General features: G+C 50.7%; 1 protein-coding gene across 2 annotated transcripts in view; it reads left to right on the plus strand.

The window, feature by feature from the left end:
* Neurl1b (neuralized E3 ubiquitin protein ligase 1B) overlaps nucleotides 1–21,395 on the plus strand; it is a 32,723-nt gene extending 11,328 nt beyond the window's left edge. For both annotated transcript variants that reach the window (XM_020176932.2, XM_074058592.1), the window contains 4 exons: nucleotides 5,432–5,977; nucleotides 16,552–17,271; nucleotides 19,877–20,002; nucleotides 20,365–21,395. In XM_020176932.2, coding sequence (XP_020032521.2) covers nucleotides 5,432–5,977; nucleotides 16,552–17,271; nucleotides 19,877–20,002; nucleotides 20,365–20,609 — 1,637 coding nt within the window. In that variant the 3' untranslated portion in view covers nucleotides 20,610–21,395. The remainder of the gene's footprint in view (nucleotides 1–5,431; nucleotides 5,978–16,551; nucleotides 17,272–19,876; nucleotides 20,003–20,364) is intronic.
* The last annotated feature ends 300 nt before the right edge of the window (nucleotides 21,396–21,695 follow it).

The raw sequence follows: 21,695 nt of genomic DNA on the forward strand, positions 1-21,695 counted from the left end.
ATGAGCAGCTGCCCTAAGGAAGGGCAGCTGGAGAGGATGCGAGCCTGGCCCTTGAAGATCCTTCGTATCTCATCCAGAAAGAAAGGTGGTAAAAACAGCTCTGCAGGATTCTCTGAAAGATAAAACCCAATAAATGGAAACCTGTGCCTAGCACATAAAGACTTCAGCAAAATGCCAGCTAGTGGAACCCTTTTGTTAAAAGGAATGGCAAGACTGGGCATGTTGATGCACGCCTGTAATACCAGTTACTCGGGAGGCTGAGGCAGGAGGATCATGGACTGAGACCAGCCCCAGGCAAAGTTAGCACAAGAGCCTATCTGGGAAACAAACTAAAAGCAAAAGGACTATGGGCATGACTCAAATGCTAGCGTGCTTGCCTTAGTGAGCATGACATCATGAGTTCCATCCCCAGAACCAGAGGAAAAAAAAGGAGGCACAGGTTAGACCCTTTTCTGCTGGAGAGCTCCTCCCGGGGGAGGAACCCATGGCAAATTTGGACTTCATGCCACACATTGGTGCCTTTTGCACACTGTTTTCCTGTCCTCTTCAGATCAAAGAAAGGGCTGTCTGAAGAGTGGATGAGGGTCATTCAGGGGTGGCATAGTGCACATTTGGACACTGCCAGGATGGCTTTAAAATGAGCCTCTGCCCTTGGACCCCAAGGGATTTGGGGAAGCCTCTCTGGCCAAGGTCATGAGCTATCCCTGAAGAAACCTTTCAGAATGTACTGACTCAACAATAAACCTTTCTTATTTAGTCAAGAGATTAAATAAGATGTTTCAAGGAGGGGATGGACATTTCTAAACACCCACTGGGTGCTACACACTGTGATCTGATGAGTCTGCCTTCTGTAATCACAGCATCCTTGCAGGGTGGAGGTGACTTTTACTAGTTTTCCAGGTCTTCTTGAGACCCAGAGAAGTTAAACATGGAGCCAAAGCTCACACAGCAAACCAACAACAAACCTGTACGTAAGCCTGGGTCTGTCTGACTCTAAGCCTTCACTCTTTTGAATCACTTTTCAGAGTTCAGATGCAGATATCCAAAGCAATGAACAGATGAAGGCGAGGGGCATACCCACGGGCTGCCCTTTGACAGCACGGATGTTTATTGACCATCTACTATGGCCCAGGACTTCTGAGGCTATACGCCATTTACAGATGACAAAACTGCAACTGTGGGAAGTCAGAGAGTTTAAGGGCTCAGACAAATGAGTACCAAGGACAGGCTATGCCCAGAGCCCCAGAGCCAGTGAAGTAAGCCACAGAGTCACCCAGAGAGCAGTTCTTAGGTTGACTTGTCTTCCAGAAAGATTTGCTGAAGGCTGGGCAGTGGTAACAGTGACTTATCCAAAGCCACTCATCACCCACCCCCCAGAATCCAGTCATCCTAACTCTGACTAAAGGCTAGAAAGACCCCCCTCCCAACAAGCTTTGTGGGGTCAGAGCAGCCATGGTTCACCATGAGGTTTTGGCAGGGACTGTCTCTTCCGTCCCATGACTTGATAGGCCACTGCAGAAGACTGTCTGTTTCCACCACACAGAACCCCCGGCCCCAGCTAGTTCTCACAGCCCCTAGACCAGCTCCAGCTGGAGTTAGGGGTCCCTGCCATGCAAGAAGGGAAGGGACATGGGTTTGTCCCTGGTGTGGTTTGGGAGGTCTCTTCCTGGCAGAATGTTCCTTCCTCAGTGGCAGGGTGTCTGTTGGAATCTGGTGCCAGCAGCTGAGAACCTCTGTACCCACAAACACAGCTATTTGGGGGGGGGGGGCAGCTGGTATGATCACCAGGAGGGCACAGTGGGGACATTTGGACCCCTCTGCAGCCATGAGAAAGGCGCAGTGAAGTTCGGGAGCCTTGTGGGCCAGTGCTGTGTGTTAGAGGAGAGAGAGCAAGGTGAAAGAAGGACATGATCCCAAGAAAGTTAGAAAAGGCACTTGATTCTTACTGCTCAGTCCTTTGTCCTATAGCACTGTAACCAAGGAAGTCAGGTCAGGAGGGTTTGGGTGAGAAGGAGCTGGGTTCTCTCTCAATGCAGCCCCTTGGGCAGTGTCACTGCTGCCTGGCCTTATGTTTCTCCTAGAAAATAGGGATAATAATCCTACAGATGAGGAGTGTTTAAGAATTAGCTGCAGCACCGTGTGCCAGTGGCTCACACCTATAACCCTAGCTGATCAGGAGAACAGAGGTTCAAAGTCAGCCCTGGCAAGTAGTTTGCAAGACCCTGTCTCAAAAATACCCAAAAGGGCTGGCGGAGTGGCTTAAGCGGCAGAACGCCCGCCTACCAAGCGTGAGACCCTGAGCCCAAATCCCAGTACCACCAAAACAAGAAAAAAAAATTATCTGCAGGTCCGATTGAAAAACATCCAGCCCAGGGCCAGGCACATGGTGAGGTGCAGACAATGGTTCTCTGTGGGCTCAGAGTATAGACAAGACTAATTAAAACTGCAGTACCAGTTAGAGTTCAAGGTTTCTTTCTCTTTCCAACTGCCACAATGCAGTTGTCATGTTTATTGCAGCAATTTAAGTGACAAAGTTCAGGTTTGCCCTGACATCTCCACACCAGGATGATAGCAGGGTCCTTGGAGTCTACCCCTACCTTGTAGAGTCCACCTCCACCTCTACCTCTAGCTTGTGGGAACCACTTTCCCTGAGCTGAGCTGAAAGCAGGTGTTCAGTTTGCTTAATGTTGGCCTTTATATTAAGTGTCTTCAATTTGTGTAAATAACATGTCCTCTTAGAAATGTGTCCTGCCAGAGCTCTGGCCTGGGGGTGTTGCAGGGGTGGGGGGAATAAGAGTGTTTATCCCTCACTCCCTGAAGGAAGTCCGATCATGTAATCAAGATTAAACAAATATGTAAACTTCTCAGTTCCTTGGCTGCATTTTATCCTGACATATAGCTGGTTTTGCAGGAAACTTCCTCTTACAGTGAGCAGGCAGCAAGTCTCCCACCCGGAAGGGCACCCACAATTGTCAGTTGGCCCTGCAGAATGTCTGCTTAGGATCCCGGGTTCGTTTGTAAGGAAACTAACAGGAAAAGACTGGAGAACAGCCAGTGATGGGGAGGGGAGATGAGGACTTTGATCTGTGGTCTTATTTAATGTTTCCTGGAGACATCGCCAGCTGCAGGGGACCTTGGCCTTTAGGTACCAGAAGAAGCTATAGCCCTGAAGTGAAATGGCTCGTTCAAGGGCATGGATGTACACAAACCTCTACTGCCCTGTGCTGCCTCTGCTCCTGGCTAACACCTGGGCATTGCACTTGTGTGGGTTTTGTCTTCTGAAACAGCTCTGCAGCAGGCCCTTCGTCCTGCCCTTACGACTACTCCAGCCCCTCCTCCAAATGCCACTAGCCGTTATCATGCCCCGTTGGCACTGTGTATTCAGCTGTGACAGTGGGAGACTCAGATCCCTGTGAGGTCAGGATGTGCGACCTGCAGAAAGTACAAGTGAGGGAATGAATGAATGAATGAATGAATGAGCAATAGAACAAGCATTCTGCTGCTGCCCTCCTGTGCCTGCCCAGAGGCTGGCCAGCCTCCCAGGGGTGAAGGGAGCCCCTGGGAGAAACAACTCTTGCTTATCTCTCCTGTGTCGGGGAGTTTCGGCCCAGTTCTTCCACCCACCCTGTGTTCCTAAAAGGCAGAGAGTAGAGTAAAATGGTTTAAAAGACAGGTCTGGGCCTCACACAAGCCTGGCTTCAATCCTAGCTCTGCCCAGAGCTAAAATGGCTGTGTGACTTTGGGCAAGTGACTCAATCTGTCTGAAACGTCTTTTCTTTGTCCCCATGTCAGAGATGGGCAATAGCAGTCCTTACCTTGTAGGGTTGCTATGAGGATTAAGCAAGGGCATACATGGCAAACAACCTTCCAGAGTAAGTGTCCCTTATACGTTTGCTGAATGTGTGGTCACTCTGTCAGATAATCAGGACTTCGGACTTGTAAGTATTAGCAACCCAGATCACCCTGGCTTATAAGCAAAGGAGGCTCCCTGAGCTGAGAAATCTGCAACTGTCCCGCTGGCTGGGTCTGGGTTGCACCTTTTATGTTTGTTAAATGACTGGCTGGATGTTTGTTAAGTGACTGAATGACCAAAGTCCCCGAAGGTCTTTTTGTAATTTGGGACGTTGGCTTTGTTCCTTGACCTGACTTTGTCTCTCATGGATGGGTGGCTTCTGTTTGATGAGGGCCTCCCATCCACTCTGTTTCATGAGGTTTCCTACCTCAGTGTCTGCAGCTTTCTTCTCCTTGGGCTGGGGAAGGGGGCCATGGCTTGTCTGCCTCCCATCAGCCTCAGTGTTAACTTCACTTCCACCCATGAGGTACCCAGAGCACAGTATCCCTCAGGGCTGGGTGTAGGAGGTGTGGCTCTGCACTGACCTCTCATTCCCCAGCATTGCCATTCTTCTCATGTGGACCTCAGGTGGCTTGTGACTTAAGAAAATTTGCCATGAAAATGATGATCTCAGATACTGTAGCAAAGAGTGGCAGAGAAGTGGCACCTCCCAGGAATGCGCCTGGATGGGCAGAGGAACACCAGGGGGAGATAACCACTCCTTCCTGGGCCAACTCAATTCTGGGCCACTTGGGTGGCCACCACTGGCCAGGTCCTACTAAAGGAGACCACCCTAGAATTCCCTTGGGAGCAGAATTTTCTTAGAAATGAAAAGTGTGCATTCTGGAAAAGCCAACTTATTCACAATGCCTGCATTTTTTGTGGGTGAGGGAGGAGCTGCAGAGTCCTGGCTTGGAGCTGCTTGGGCACCTCAGAAAGATCGCCAGATGGTTAATGGCCTGTGACACACATTGTCTCTGAGTATCCTCTGTGTGCGTTAAATAACGCCCCTATTTTACAAGCCAGGAAGTGCCAGATCCCACTGTATGGATCTTGAGAGAGTGGGCCTTGCTTCTGAACACAAATTGCCCAGAGAGAAGCAGCCAGACCCCCTCTCCACTCCCCAAGAATCCCGGGGCAGTAGAAGGGACTCAAGCCAGAGATGGTCTGGGAGAAAGCCTGTAGCTGTGGAGGGATTTGATGGGGATGGAGGAGTCATTCGCCCCCAAGCCAGCGGGGCGATCAGCTCATTGGTGTTGGCCAGTGTGAGAGTGGGACAGCTCGAGTGCTGGATCTCTCTCTCTCTCTCTCTCTCTCTCTCTCTCTCTCTCTCTCGATCTCTCTCTCTCTCTCTCCCTCTCTCTCACACACACACACACACACACACACACACGCGCACGCGCGCGGGCAGTGACACAAAGTGGTAAGCCTCCGTTTGCTCATCTGTGACTTTGCTGTCCCCTTCGGTCTGGCGTGGAACCTTCCAAAGGCTATCTTGGACCAGACTAATTAAGATGGACCCTTAAGTGGGAATGGTTATTAAATGATGCCCAGGGCCCACAGGAGTCCCGGGACCTAACCTGCCTCTCTCTTCCGCAGACTCCAGCCCTCCAGCGCGCCTCCTGGCCACCCGGCCGTGCTGTGGCCCCGGCTCCGAGCGGCGCCCGGTCCTGGGCGAGGCGCCGCGTTTCCACGCGCAGGCCAAGGGTAAGAACGTGCGGCTGGACGGCCACTCGCGCCGGGCCACGCGGCGCAACAGCTTCTGCAATGGCGTCACGTTCACGCAGCGGCCCATCCGGCTGTATGAACAGGTGCGGCTGCGCCTGGTGGCCGTGCGCCCCGGCTGGAGCGGCGCACTGCGCTTCGGCTTCACTGCGCACGACCCGTCGCTCATGAGCGCGCAGGACATCCCCAAGTACGCCTGCCCCGACTTGGTCACGCGGCCCGGCTACTGGGCCAAGGCGCTGCCTGAGAACCTGGCGCTGCGCGACACGGTGCTGGCCTACTGGGCCGATCGCCATGGCCGCGTCTTCTACAGCGTCAACGATGGCGAGCCGGTGCTCTTCCACTGCGGCGTGGCCGTGGGCGGCCCGCTGTGGGCGCTCATCGACGTCTATGGCATCACAGACGAGGTGCAGCTCCTCGGTAGGTGGGGGCCGGGCAGAGGGCACTTCCTTAATGCCACAGCCGCTCAGGGAGGCGCCACGCGTCTCACACTCTTTAATCATTTATTTTACACAGTGAGAAAACTGCAGCACAGGGAGAGGCTAAGCTACTTGTGGTTCAGAGCCAGGCTGGGAACCCACGCGGGCTGGGCCGAGCCTGGTTCACTCGCTTTTTCCTCTGGCTACTTGCTCACTCACTCATCCATCCATCTGTCCTGTTGTTCATCCTTTCCCTCCCTTGTCCACCGCTCACTCAACCATTTGTGTCTCACTCCTTCCCGCATGTACTCACTTTTTTACCCCCGTCGCTCACTTAATATTCATCTCTTCACCTAGCAGACTTAACGCCCCAACCCAAGTACCCATCTAGGCACACAGCGCAGGCAGTGGGCAGTCACGTGTATCAGACCCATGGTTAGGGTCAGGGTCCACTGAGTGGCAGACAGGTATGAGCCCAAGAATCAGACAGGTGGCCAATAATGCTGAAGTCCTGATGGTGGGAGCGCATAAGGGATTACGTTTGCTGTCCTAATTCTGAGACAGTATTGTGTGTGTTTGTGTGTGTGTGTGTGTGTGTGTGTGTGTGTGTATTCCACCCTGCCAATGGGCATAGAGGAAGAGTAGATAGATAGATAGATAGATAGCTATAGGTATACCCTTTAAAAACTGAGGTAGAACGTACATAAGAAGGTGCATCCTCTACCCTGTTCCACAATATTGACTCACCCCAGAGGGACTCCCATCCCCCTTAAATGGCCACTCCCTACTCCCTCCTCCCCCAGCCTGGCAGTCACTTGTCTCTTTTCTGCCTGAGACCTTCATTCTTCAATCTGTAGATTGCCCTTGGACCAACCTGGTATTGATTTTGGGGTGGGGAGACAAGTAGAGGGAGTGGCAGCCTGGATGTAATTTACCTGCAATGAAGTGCCCAAGTCTAAAGGTGGGTGCATTTGGACAGGTTTATCCACCAGAAGGGTGAGCCTGGAAAGGTCCCACCTCCCCCTGAGTCTGCCCCTCTCGCCTGCAGAGGTAGCCATGGTTCTCATCCTCTGCCATAGGTTTGTTTTGCTGTTACTGGACTTCGTATAAGCGGAGTCATGCAACAGATGTGTACCTGTGTGTGGTTTTTCTCAGCATAGAGTTTTCAGACTCACCCCTGTGGTCACTGTACATATCAGTAGCTTGGTCCTTTTTATTGCTGAGTAATATTCCATGATATGGAATACACTGTTTGTATGTCTGAATATTCAGACTGTTTGTGGTTTGTTGGCCCCATACCTTTAGGGAAAACTGTGACTTGGACTTCTTGCCCTCCCCCCCACCCCTGCTCACCAAGGGAAGATTCATGTAGCCAGGCTCTGAATTCCCTTCACCCAAGAAGTAAGGTCGCAGAAGAACTTTGAGTAGCTAAGAGCAGGCAAGGGTTTGGGAGTCACCAAGTCTCTCTCTAGACCTGGCTCTCCACTTGCCAGCTGTGTGGCCGTGGCCAGGTGATCGAACGCTCTGTGCCTCAGTTTTTTCATCTATAAAACAGGTTCGTGCTAGCACCTACCTCTTGGGATTGTTGCCAGGGCTGCAAGAGGTGATTGTGAAAGGGGCACCATGCAGTGCCTAAAAAACAACAGCTAAGAAGTCAGAATCTCTGCCCATTTGCCCGGAGGCCAGAGCACCTATCTAGATCCCAGGCTGGGGCAGACTAGATTACAAATAGCTACCCACTCCAAGCGGAGGCCTCACTTGGACATTTTAACCATTCCCCCACCTGCTCTCTTTCACAAAAGAGTTTGGTATTCCAGCTCCAGAAAATGCAGGTTTCTCAAACCACATAGATCCCCATCACTGTTTCTTGTAACTCTATTTCTGAGGAGCATCAGCCGAGCCCAGTCTCCCTGAGCTGACAGCAAATCACAGCCACTCAGAAGCAGCGTGAGTGCATTAGAACTTTATAAAACTACAAATTGGAAACAGCCTTTAATGACTTAATGAGACTGAATAAATTAGCTGTGCTAATTGGCAGGATGGCCACAGCACAGTGATCACATAAATATATAATTAGGAAGAAATGAGATCAGAGGGAATTTCATATCTGAGTCATAGGATCATGGGTCAATTTCACTTCCTCCTTATATCTCTAAGACTTGCATTTAAAATACATATAATATATATGTTTTATGATATAAGTGTATGTATATATCATTTCTTGGTCTTTTGGCTAAGATTAAGTGTAATCACATAAATAAGTGTAAAGAGCTTACGTTGATTTTACAATCAGAAGGAACAATAAGATTCTGGTATGTGATTGAGGCACAATAAATATTTGCTTTCTTGTTACATCTGAGCAAAGGGATGATGGGTGATTTTTTTTTCCTCCCAAAGATGTGTCATCAGGAAGAAAAAAGTTATAACAAAGATAAGAGGAGGAGCTGCAGATGTGGCTCAGTGGTAGAGTGCTTGTCTGTCATGTGCAAGACCCTGGGTTCAGTCCTCAGTGCCACAGAGTAGACAGATAGATGGATGGATGGATGAAAGCTAAGCAGTCATAACTTTGTATAGTTAAGAACAAGTACCCCAGCTGGGACAGCAGTGGCTCACATCTGTAATCCTAATTACTTGGGAGGCAGAGATCAGAAGGATCGAAGTTCAAAGCCAGTGTAGGCAAATAATTCACAAGATCCTGTCTCAAAAATCCCCAATGAAAAAAAAAAGAAGTGGTGAAGTGATTCAAGTGGTAGAGTATCTGCCTAGCAAGCATGAAGCCCTGCGTTCAAATTCTGGTTCCACAAAAAAAAAAAAAAAACACAAGTACCTCACTGTGCCAGCACTTGATAAGCCAATGTGAGAACCTCAAAAATACCCTTCCTAGAAACCTCCCAATTCCTTACAGCTTCCTAAGAGAGTGTCTCAGGAACCCAATGGATACATCCAAGTAACCAATGTCCATGTCACCCAGGTAGTGTGGACTCCTGTCCATCACAAAGACCAAGGAGGTGACAGGTTGCTTTGGATTCCCAGTTCTGGTATTCCAGAATACAAAACCCGACTGGACTCCCTCATCCCTCCCTTGCCTCTGTCAGATGTCATTGGAAAAAGTCTGAAAACCAAAAACCAAACATGGCATCTGGTAGTGTTGTGCAAATTAGCAAATACAAATACAGGACAGTCCATGCCTGTGCAGCATTTGGAGAACATATCCCCTGACTCAGATGTACCCTGTCTTCTTGAATTTCATGTGGCACCCCTGTCTGGGAAACACCACCCCGATCGTTGGTGGGGGAGCAGCTTCTGAACTTGAGCCAAAGTTGTGTCAGAAATCCCAATGGGTCCACAGGCCACAGTTTTTTCCTGGTGTAATTGTGTGCTGTGCCCTACATCCCTGCCTGGGGGTCCAGCTGCTATAAAGGAAGCTGCATCTGGGGGTCCCGACCTGGGGTGACCTGTTTAGGTAAGAACCTGGAGTTCTGAGAAGGAAGGGGACTCAGCTTGCAAGGGGTAGAGGCAGGAAGCTCCATGAAGTCTTGATGAATGCACAGAGGCTGCATCTTTCTGTTTCATCCCTCTTCCCGGCAGCACAGAGTGGCTCATGTCATAGCCTGATGTCCTTCCTCTTCCCAGTGGTAGACTGCTTGTCAAGTTGAACAAGCAACACCAAGCCAAGACCATGGCACTAGAGACCAAACTGTCAGAAATTTGTGATTACATGTGACAGAAATCCTGTTCAACAAAAAAAGTGGGGGAGGGGAAATAATTTCTTGTGACACCTGCTGAAGAACAGCACCTGGAATATTTGTCCTCAGTCATTTCTTATTGGCTTTGTTGGCATCCTCCTTAGCCATGCTCTCCCTTTGGTACAGAGAGAAAGCCACCAGCTCCTCCAGTCCCATGTCCTCCCAGCTTAACGAATCCAGCAGGGTTGCTGCTTCCTCAAGTCTCAAGACTAACTTAGCCTTCTGCCCAGTTTGGCTCCCCTCTGTGAACCCATGCCCATGGCCAGGAGATGGGACAAAGTGACTGGCCAGGATAAGGAACTTCGACTCATCAAGATAATGGGGAGTGGGAGAGGAGTAGTTCTCCCCAAAGGAAAATTGGGTGCAGGTACCAAAGTGGGTGTGGATACCTTGCAAGGTATCATATCCCCAACTGGAAAACACCGAGACCCTTTGTTAATACAGTCATCCCTGTATCTGTCATGATTGATTGCAGACACCCCACCACCACCACCATGGACACCAAAATCCAAGGATGCTCAAATCCCTGTGTAAAATGGTTTATAGCTTGGCCAAGGTCACATAATGGTGGTTCTAGAGTGAGCATTGGTTCATTTGTGTTAGGAACAAAGAGTTTAAGACTTAAACTTAGGGCTCTAAGTGCAGGACTAGAGACCAAGTGTCCCACTTCAGGCTGCAGGGGAGGACACTGACACCAGAGAAGGGTCAAGGACTTTCCCAAGGTCACCCAACTGACCAGTGGCCTTGGTAGAAGTGTTGGCTCTGGACCCAGGGGTGCCTCAGTGACAGACCTGTGTGCACTCTCACCAGGCAGGAAGGAATAGTTAAGCTATTCCTTCAGAGCCCCAGAGGGAATAGCACAGAGTTGGTGCCACTCCCTACCTTAAAAATAAGGCACTTTTGTGGCAAGGTGGCCAAAAGGGCTGTCCTTTCCCAGTCTGGAATAAAACCTCCACTCTGCTGCTGGCCTGCCCTACTGAGGGCTCCTGAAGGCCTGTTCTGTGTCAGCATGAAGCCAGGTACCTCATTTTCTCAGTCTACTTAATCCTCCCCACAGGTCATGAGACAAGCTGAGGTCCCACTGTGCAGGTGGGAAAACTGAGCTCAGGACTTGCCAGACCCAGCTAAGGTTTGTGATCCTGGCCCAGGCTCATTTGGCTGGTGGAGGCACAGTGTCAGGAAAGTGTGGGCTTGGGGCCTGCAGACTTCTGTCCCCTCCACCATGACCCTTGTCAAAATCCACATCTCCCCTCAGGTCCCAACACCCCCTGCCTGAGTCCCCTTCTCTCTGTCCACCTATTGTTGTATGTTGCTTCTATCATACATCCAAGAGCTCTGGGACTTCGTTTTTTAAAAATTTTTTGCACTGTTGGAGATGGAACCCAAGCACGTGCTAGGCAAGTGCTCTACCCCTGAGCTACATCCTCAACAGGCTTCCATCGTTTTGAAATGTGCTTGACTGTTTCCAGCACCTGCTATCTCACTTCTCTGCTCTTCAGGGCAGATCTTTCTCAAGTATAGTCCCTGCCACTGTCTTCTTCCCCCTGCGAATTCAGCCCACAAGGCATAGGTCCCCACTCTTGCCAAACTTCAACTTGTCACACTCAGTCTTCAACCCCATGCTGCCAAACCCAAGCTCACGCCCCTCTCCTCTTTCTCAGCCTCTCACCGTCAGCATACGTGACCTCTCCCTGGCTTCTTGGATACTACTTAAGGTTGCTGAGCCTCCTGAGCTCCTGGTTTTCCTCCCACCTCCCTGCCACTCCTTCCCCTGCCACTCCTCCCCCTGCCATGATTCTATGCTAGCCATGTGGACTTTTCTTAAATGGTGTAATACAACACACATATCAAAACATATATAAAAGCAATCATAGACTTAATCAAGTTGCTTTAAAAGCAAGGCCCTTTCTCGTTATCTACCCAGTTTCTCCAGATGATCTGAGTCCATCAGCAGGCCTAGAGTGCTACCTCTAAGCTGGTTTTCTTAGTCTGTTTTTTATTGCTATAACAAAATACCTAAGGCTGGGTACTTTGTAAAGAAAAAAGGTTTGTTTAGCTCATAGTTGGGCAAGCTGAAAAATACAAGATCAGGCAGTCTCATTGATTTGGCCTCTGATGAGGGCCTCATGGTGACTGAATTGCAGTGATGGGAGCCCATACAAAAGAGATCACATGGTGAGACAGGAAGCCAGAGAGATTTGATGGGGGGGTGGCTTACACTTGCTCTTCTTATAACAACCCACTCTTGAGGGAACTAACTCACACCACAAGACCGGCATCAACCACTCCCTAAAGTAGCCTTCCCAATGACCTTGCACTAATGACCTCTCAAAAGTTCTACCACACTGGGGACCAGGCTTCCACACAGGATCCCTTTGGGTACAAACCACATGCAATCAAAGCAGTCCCCAAATGCATGCTCACAGCTCTTATGCCCCCCTAAACTCTGGCAGGTCCTTTGCCTGCCCAGCCTCTCCTGCTCTGAGCACATCCCACACTGAACACACTCAGAAGGAACTCTTGGTCCCCCACCCCCATTCCTCTGGCATCCCCATTGTCAACAAAGGGCTCTGCCCACTTGATAGGTGACTCAGATCCTCTTTCCCTCACCCCCATTCTGTCAGTGCATCCTGTCATGTCTGTGCCCAGTGCATGGTCGGAACAACAAAAAAAGTCACTGATGGATGAGTCCCTCTGCCTGCAGCTCTTCCTCCCTTTGTTTTCATCATCATGCAAAGGTCTTTTCTCCTGGGACGTAAATCCTGCTTTTCTTCTAGCACAAGACATATTCGAGCTAAGAGAGGAGAGGGAAAGAAAGGAAGACCCCGGCTCATCCCAGACCCACAGCTAGGCCCTGAAGAAAGTCCAGGGAGAGCTGGAGCCTGTCCTGCCAGGCCAGCCTCCTTGTACATGACCTAGGGGATGCTGTGTGAGATGTGCTAAGTGGATGTCCACGGGAGGAAGGGGTGCCTGTTGGACCCTCCCTTTCAGGAGCCATATTAGGAGAGTGAAACGCCAAGGAGGCTGCTTGACCTGAGGCCAAGTCATCATGCTGGCAGCTCTAAGAACTGAAGAACAGCTGGGTGGAGGCCCCTCGAGGGGACTGGTTTTGGAGCCCACTTTTGTATCCCCCCCAGCCCCCTGGTTATGAGACTCTGAGTTGCTCCAGAGCCTCCTGGCCTCCCATTGTGAAATGTACCCATTTTAGAGTGCAGAGAAGAGCTGGGGATGTAGCTCAGTGCTTGAGTGTTTGCTTAGCATGCACAAGGCTCTGGGTTCAATCCCCAATATTGTAAAAAAAAAAAAACATAATAAACTGAAGAAGACTGGGTGGGGCACTCAGCATCCACAGATCCAACAAGCAGGTGCTCAGGAAAACGACTGTGTGTGTTTTAATTGTGGCAGGGAGTGAGTCACAGGTTAGAAGCCAGCAGTCTCAGTTCATCCCTTGGGTGACCTGTGGCTGGCAGGGTTCCCATGTAGAATCTCTTGAGCAGTGGATTCTGACCTGTTAGGCCTAGTTCAGCACTGTGCTTAGCTTGGGCCTGCCTCAGTCAGAGCGGATGGCAAAGGGAGCAAAGTTCCTTACGCGGAAGTAAATCAGGAGGACCCAGCCTTTCCTGAGGGGCTACGCTGTGCCAGGTCTCAGTCTCAGGGCTGGTCCCATACACTGTAATCCAGACCCGCAAACACACTAGGCTTCCAGAGCCTCAGTTTTCACACATGCTGTTCCTCACATGGGATGCTTTGCTCCACTTTTTTTTTTTTTTTTTGTGGTACTAGGGTTTGAACTCAGGGTCTTCACATTGAGCCACTCCACCAGCCCCTTTTTGTGATGGTTTTTCGAGCTAGGGCCTTGCAAACTATTTGCCCAGGCTGGCTTTGAACTGTGATCCTCCTGATCTCTGCCTCCTGAGTATCTAGGATTATAGGCGTGAGCCCCAGTGTCTGGCTTTGCTCCACTCTCAACCAGCCGCCTCCTGCTTGACTTCAGGTCTCAGCCCCCTCCTGGCTGTCAGAGAAGCCTTTTTTGGCCCATTGCTGAGCAAGTCCCCTTTGCACACACTCTTGGAGAACCCCAGCTCTGTCCCTTCCTGGCGTGTGACCTTGAGTAGCACACAATATCTCGAGTTCCCCCAGGGAAGCATGCCCACCTTACAAAGCCACAGAAGCCGATGGGTCTTGGTGGTGCTCATTAGTTTCTTGAAGGAGAGCTCTATGGGAGTCTGTCTCACACTGGAAAGGCTATCCATGAACTCAGAGGCCATGCCTGTTTGCTCAGCAGCGTTCACCTGGCACGTGGTCAGAGCTCTGTATGTTTTGTGGAATAACTGAACAGTGATGGTCAGAACCAGTGTGCTTCGAGCAGTTAGTGCTGTGCTCTGTACGACACTCTTATAGTAACTGAATTTCCTAATGGGCGAGGGGTTTACCACTATTATTGCATTTTAAATTGAGGAAGCTGAAGCTTTAAAAGAGGAAATTACATCTAACATCACACAGCCAGGAAGAGCCAAAGCCAGGCCTTGAACCTAGGTCTTCCCATCAACATAAACCATGCTGCTAACCAGGATGCTTGCTAAGGAACAGGCTGTGGTCTGGGGCCATTAGGGACAAGAAGGGAGCATTGGGGGTGGAGGGCAGAGGTGAGGTGGTGGCAAAAGCAGAGCCAGAGCAAGCAGGACCCAAGGCGATCAGAGGCTCTGGGGAGCTGAGACCAACGCCTTTAGGCTTGGCCTGGCAGAACAACCGTGGGTGGGGCAGGGAGCCCTGGGAAAAGTGCATTACACCAAAAAGCTCCCTGCAACAACCATTTCCCTAAAATAACTCGTCAGAAAAAGTACTAGTTTTATTATACTTTTGCACATGCTTTTTGTTCTGATCACAACATCAATATATGAGAAAAATTAGAAAACTGTAAAGGGAATTTCTACCCAGAACTAACTACACTATGTATTTCCTTCCTATATTTTTCCTATGCATCCATTTCCCACTAAATTAGAATTAAACTATATACCCAGTTTTATAATTTCTTTTTCTTCTTTTTTTGGTGATACTGGGGTTTCATTGAACTCAGGATCTCATGCTTGCTAGGCAGGCTGTCTTACTGCTTAAGCCACTCCACCAGTCCTTTTCTCTAATCATTTTTTTCAAGATAGAGTCTCAGGAACTATTTGCCTGGGGATGGTTTCGAACCACAATTCTTCTGATCTCTGCCTCTTGAGTAGCTAGGATTACAGGCGTGACACTGAGAGCTAGGATGACACTGGGGCCTGGCTCTCTTTTCATTTAGTACTATATTATGGGCATTTCTCCACATTGTTAAATATTAACTGAAAACTCAATTTTTAACAATATTTATTGATGTTTTTATTTTAAAAATGTGTAGTCATACTTGTAGAAATGGATACCAAAAAAAATCTAAAGAAAAGTCTTGCACACACTTATTGCAAGAGATCATTACTGCTAGCACTTCTGTGCATTTCTAAAACTTGACTTCCTATGCATATACATAAAATGATATAAACATATTTTTTTTAAAGAACCAGTTGAAACCAATTGAACCTCTTTCCTCAAGCTGTATATGGGAAGGTGTTCTCTAAGACAAGGTGCACTGTGTGGGGAGAGGACCCACCTCTAGCCATGGAACAGGAGACCAAACCTCCTCAGGAATAGGCCAGCACAGCGGCCGCTGCTGTCAGCAGACCTCCTGGCTTTCTGAGAAGTGTAAACCCAGTCTAAGAGGAACACATCAGACTCATGGTCTGGGGCGTGAAAGCCATGTTCCTTATGATTTCAGTGCATAACTGGAAGACTAAAGAGAAAGAAACAGATTTTTCCAGGATACAAACTACAAAATAGTAACCATTGACAGTCCTGGCGGGAGGGGTCAGGTTGAAAAAGTTTGAGGAACACTTTTTCTTGTGTACTGATTACGCTTGACAAGAATATTTTATTACTAAAAACCCTTCGAGATATTTTTAATGACTGCTGTTTCCCTGATTGCTTTGTTATTCAGCGTGGCAGTGTTTTCTAGAGAGCTCATTAACTCATTCATTTATTCACTGAACTATTAACAAAGTGTCACGCTAATAGTTTGCTAAGCCCTAAGCACAGGGTGGGTTGCCGAATGGCACAGACGCTGCCCTCCCAGTAATCACATTCTAATTAGGAAGACAAAACAAGCACATATTGACCAAAGTGTGAAGCGCTGGACTATGTGAGCGATAAGCCATATTTCATCGTGTTCAGCTGTGGTCGTGCCGCGAACATTTTTCATTCCGTTACACCTTATTCAGAAACATACTCCTAACAGACTTGGAAGACTTCCCCTTGGCTTTCTGTTCTAGACTGAGTCCATCTCTTGTTAAGGCCTTGCTTATGTTACATAAGGGGACCTGCCCGGGTCTTGCCTTCTTTCCCAGGCAGCCGTCGGGTGACTTACGTGCCTTATTTCCGTTCTCTGTACAAGCACACAGCTGGCAGGGTGGCTGTGATGAAAGTTAGGTTCTGGCCGGGGAGACAGACACGCAAAGGACTTTTAAAATGCATGAAAACCTCAAATCTCGGGAGGGAAAGAGGAAGAAAGGAGGGAGGTAAGAGGAGGAGGAGGGTGGGAGAAAGGGAGGTGACCTGGAGAGAAGGAAGGAGGCGGGATTGGAAAGGGAGAGGGCTCCCCAGTCCCCCAAAGGTCAGTGTCAATCCAAACAGTACTGTGCTTAATCCATCTGCATGCTCCCGCCGCGCATTAAACAAGAATACAGCACGGAAAGCCGGGATCGGGCTGCGGGCACCCGTGCTCACTGTCGTCTGTCCCCTGTCCCTGCAGAGAGCGCCTTCGCAGACACGCTGACGCCCGCGCGCCTGGGCCAGGCCCGCTTCAGCGCCTGCCTGCCGCCCAGCAGCCACGACGCGGCCAACTTCGACAACAACGAGCTGGAGAATAGCCAGGTGGTGGCCAAGCTGGGCCACCTGGCGCTGGGGCGCAGCCCGGGCCCGCCGCCCACCGACGTGGCGGCCGCCGCCATCCCATGCGGGCCCCGCGAGCGCCCGCGGCCCGCGTCGTCGCCCGCGCTGCTCGAGGCGGATCTGCGCTTCCACGCCACGCGCGGGCCCGACGTGAGCCTGTCTGCGGACCGCAAGGTGGCGTGCGCGCCGCGGCCCGACGGCGGCCGCACGCTCGTCTTCTCCGAGCGCCCGCTGCGGCCCGGCGAGAGCCTCTTCGTGGAGGTGGGGCGTCCGGGGCTGGCGCCGCCGGGCGCACTGGCCTTCGGCATCACGTCGTGTGACCCGGGCGCGCTGCGGCCCGCCGAGCTGCCCGCCGACCCCGACGCGCTGCTGGACCGCAAGGAGTACTGGGTGGTAGCGCGCGCCGGGCCCGTGCCGAGTGGCGGCGACGCGCTCAGCTTCACGCTGCGGCCGGGCGGCGAGGTGCTGCTGGCCGTCAACGGGCGACCACGCGGCCGCCTGCTGTGCGTGGACACCACGCAGGCGCTCTGGGCCTTCTTTGCGGTGCGCGGCGGCCCCGCCGGCCAGCTACGCCTCCTTGGTGAGTCGCCCCGTCCCGTCTAGCGTGCCACGCCCCCTTTCTGGGAGGACCACGCCCCTCCTGTCAGTCACCCCGCCCAAGGCCGCCTGGCTCCACCCACTCCACACTGCCCTTCACAGTGGGGTCTGGGCGCACCTTAAGAAGATAACGTTCCCAACAGGTGCTCAGGATGCTGGCCTTGCCGCTCTCTGGACTGCGCTTTGCAGATCACCAATCTAGATAGGTAACTGGCTGGTTTCAGGGCTTGGCAGGCTGTATGCAGTCGGTAAATGGCCGGGGCAATTTTTATCTCCCTTGTTATGATTTATTGTATTAGGACTTTCAAGACTTATGTAATGCGTATTAAGTGTAGGAAACAAAGTAAATTCAATAACACATGCCAGAGGGAATGAGAATGGCACTGTCTGCAGAAAAGGGGATGGAGGCTTGAGCCATCCCGTTTTGAGAACATTCTTGCTTTCCCTCCTGCCATGAATAGAAAGAGAAGCCACAAGCTGTAGGCCAAGTCCTGGTAGCTAGGACAGTCCACCCATGTTGCATTTGAGGAGCTCACAGATGCTGGAAGGGACAGCTGTAGTGTGACATTCGCTATAGCAGGAGAGCTTCCCTCCCATCTTGGGGAAGTGAGGGCAGTGATCGGGAAAGTGTCCCTGAGAGCACAGCAACACTCTTATGTCCCAGACATCAGTCCCAACTAGGAGCAGAAACAATCAACATTCCACATGCTGCCTCTGGCACTGTGGCTCCTGGTGACCCTGTGAGACCGTCAGAACCCCCACTTATAGACAAGAGAATCAAAACACAGGTTAAGTGACATCCCAGAGTCACATAGCTGGTCAACCATGAAGGATGAACGTGTTGCACGAATCACAGACTCTCCTGAACCTCCGTGTCCTTCTGGATAGAAAAAGAGTAACACCTGCATGATGGGGTTGCCATGAGGATGAAATAGGTTCTCTGCCATCTTTAACCATCATCATTACAGGAGCAACTTGTCAGCCTGAGTTGCCCAAGTTCCTACAAGAAGTGAGCCTTGAACCCCACCCCCTCCCTTGCACCTCTGGAGGTACCAGGAGGAGCCTTGAGTGGTCAGGAGAGAAGGTAGAAAGGAAGGGACTATGTCTGAAGGCTAGGGACTTGTTCCCCTGGTCCCAGCCTCAGAGAGCCCTATGCTACATTATCTGACCATCTACCTCTTCAAATATCCTCAAGGAAGTGCATCTCTCTTCATCCTGAAAAATAACTTACCTGAATTGGCAGAGAGCTTGGGAAGAAAAACTCATCCATGTTGATTACACTAGCAGCCAAGGATCTTGTAACAAATCCCCATTCTAAGTGCCTGAAGCAAAATGGGAAATTTATTAACACACATAACTCAGAATAGATTGGGTGGATTAGATTGGGTGGAGGTTGGGTTGGTTCACGAACAACTGGATCTAGTATTGATAGGATCCATCTGTATTTCCATCTCAGAGCTCTGCTTTCCCCTACTGGCTTCACTCTAGGCAGGGTCTTGCCCCAGAGCAGCACCCAAAGTACCAGGCTTGCCTCCCAAGGGAATGAGCCCTTCCTTTCCCAGCAATAGTGGAAGTTCTAGAAGTGGGCCTCAGTGGCCTTGCTTACATTTCATGCCCTTCCTTTTTTTTTTTTTTTTTTTCTTTTGCTTTTAATTTCTTATTATTTTTTTATTCATATTTGCATACAATGTTTGGGTCATTTCTCCCTCCTTCTCCTATCCCCTCCTTTACCCCCTCCCCATCCCCTCCCTCTTCCCCCCAACCCCTCACTACCCAGCAGAAACTATTTTGCCCTTATCTCTAATTTTGTTGAAGAGAGAGTATAAGCAATAATAGGAAGGAACAAGGGTTTTTGCTAGTTGAGATAAGGATAGCTATACAGAGGAGTTGACTAGCATTGATTTCCTGTGCATATGTGTTACCTTCTAGGTTAATTCTTCTTGATCTAACCTTTCCTCTAGTACCTGGTCCCCTTCTCCTATTGGCCCCAGTTGCTTTAAGGTATCTGCCTTAGTTTCTCTGCGTTGAGGTCATGCCCTTGAACCAGCACTGGGAAGATGGAGTGGAAGTTCTTACTGGCCTCACCTGGCAGTGGAGACCCACGACACCCCAGTGCTGTTTCTGGAAGACTCAAAACATAGAGGCCAGACAGGCAAAGAACGGGTACCCATCACCCTTCTGAGAACTCATCCGTCCTCCGCAGACCCTGGGAGGTGGCTCTCCTCTCTTTAGAGAGACAGGAAAGCTGAGATGCACAATAACAAAGAACCAGGAACTTGCCGGGCACAGGTGGCTCACGCCTATAATCCAGCTACTCAGTAGGTAGAGATCAGGAGGATTGTGGTTCAAAGCCAGCCTTGGACAAATAGTACACAAGACCCTATCTTGAAAAAAACCCATCACAAAAAATGGCTGTTGGAATGGCTCAAGTGATAGAGCACCTGCCTAGCCATCAGCAAGCATGGGGCCCTGAGTTCAAAGCCAAGTGCTGCCAATAAAAGAAAAAAAAAAAAAACAAAAAAAAAGCAGGGACTAGCAGAGCATGTCCAGCCTCCCACTGCTTCTCACTGAGTCTCTTTGGGTCTCAGGTACACTGCAGTCCAGTCCTGCCACCACGACCCCATCAGGATCCTTCAGCGGCTCCCAGGATGATAGCGATTCAGATATGACCTTCAGTGTCAACCAGTCCTCCTCGGAGTCAGAGTCATCCCTGGGTAAGGAAATGCAAACCCCAGTAGGGGACAGGCCTGACTCCTTGGCCTTCTGGGCTAAACAGGGCAGCCACCTCGCCCCCTGCCTCTGCACCTGCCCTCTGCAGTATCCAGCTGGAGGGGCAGAAACCTCAAGATAGGGCATCCCAGAGGCTGATGGCAGTGGCATTTGATCTTGATGCTTGGCAGGCTAGAAGAATAGAAGAGGGAGCCAATCCCACAGGCAAGCCAAAATTGGCATCTCTCCAAGTTGCCCCCCCCCACCAAACCAGTTCCACCATAGAAGTGCTGCCTCCCTGGGGTCGCCCAGCAAAGCCCACCTGAGAACCACATCATTAATGCACATTCTATCTCCCTTTTGCCAGTGACAGCCCCCAGCTCCCCGCTGAGTCCCCCAGTGTCCCCAGCCTTCTCCCCTCCAGAACCAACAGGCAGCAAGAGTGGTGAGTGCACAGTGTGCTTCGATGGCGAGGTGGACACAGTCATCTACGCGTGTGGACACATGTGCCTGTGTTACAGCTGTGGCCTGCGGCTCAAAAGGCAGGCACGGGCCTGTTGCCCCATCTGCCGACGGCCCATCAAGGATGTCATCAAGATCTACAGGCCGTAGCCTGGCCACCATGTCACCTTTTGGAAGCCCTCCGTGTGGCTAGGCAACACGCTGACCCCCGCCAGGGAGAACAGGGGCAGCAGCCATCTCCCTTTGGCCTCTCTCCAATGGTGGGCAGTGGTAGGCAGGCCTGGAGACAAGACCCCGGGGGCTGCGCCCAGGCAAGGTTTGCTCTGGCTCAAACGTGCTTTGCCCCAAAAGGGCTGACCCAAGAGCAAGCTCAGGAACTGCCTAGTGGATCCCTGGCCGCTTTGGTGACCTTCAGCTGAAAAACAGCGCCCTCTATCTGTGCAATGCTTCTTTCTGGGGTTGAGTTGAGTGTGAGAGGGGGAGGGAGCGGGGAGGGAGACAGCACAGAGAGAATGAGTGAGAAAGAGAGACAACTCTGTAGGTATTTTACACAGGGATGTTATTTAACACTAAGGAATGTGCAATTGGAGCCCAGATGTTAGCACAACTAGAAACCATTCACTTGCTGGGGATGTGGTTTTCTGGGATAAGCTGGTTTTGAATGTACAAGGCCTGAACCTACACAGAACTCCCTTGGCTGATAAAGAAAAAGCAACACTCAGATTTTCTAAGAGGAGGCAAAAATAACATTGTTTACAGCTCTAAAGCACTCGCTTCTGGTGAGGGGGCAGATGGGTGGAGATGATCAAAGAACGACTTGCTTTTTCTGGTTCTTCTGACTGGGAGGCACGTTTTGATGGCTGCTGAGGTCAAGTGCTCTGAGCTGTGGCATCTTTCACCCCCTTCTCCCCACACAGCACAAAAACAAGCACATCATCCCTTGTCTCGGTCCCTACATGCTTTGGGCCTTTGTAATGTCCCTCCTGTTCTCCTGGGAGAAGGCAGAGGCATTTTTCCTGGGGGTGGGAACGGGCCCAGAGGCAGGTAACTCACTGGGACTTAGAAATGCCTGGTGCAGAGCACAGATAGCACTCCCTATTTCCCATGGTGGCCCCTGGACACAGCATTAACCAGGGCTGTGGGAATTCCCAGGAGCCTGCTGGGACCCTGGTCCCATCCTTACTGCACTCCTGTGCTGGTTGCTAAGCTGTTAGTTGATAAGGACGTTAGCTAGTA

The sequence above is a fragment of the Castor canadensis genome, chromosome 16 (genome assembly GCF_047511655.1).
Source record: "Castor canadensis chromosome 16, mCasCan1.hap1v2, whole genome shotgun sequence".
Lineage (NCBI taxonomy): Eukaryota > Metazoa > Chordata > Mammalia > Rodentia > Castoridae > Castor > Castor canadensis.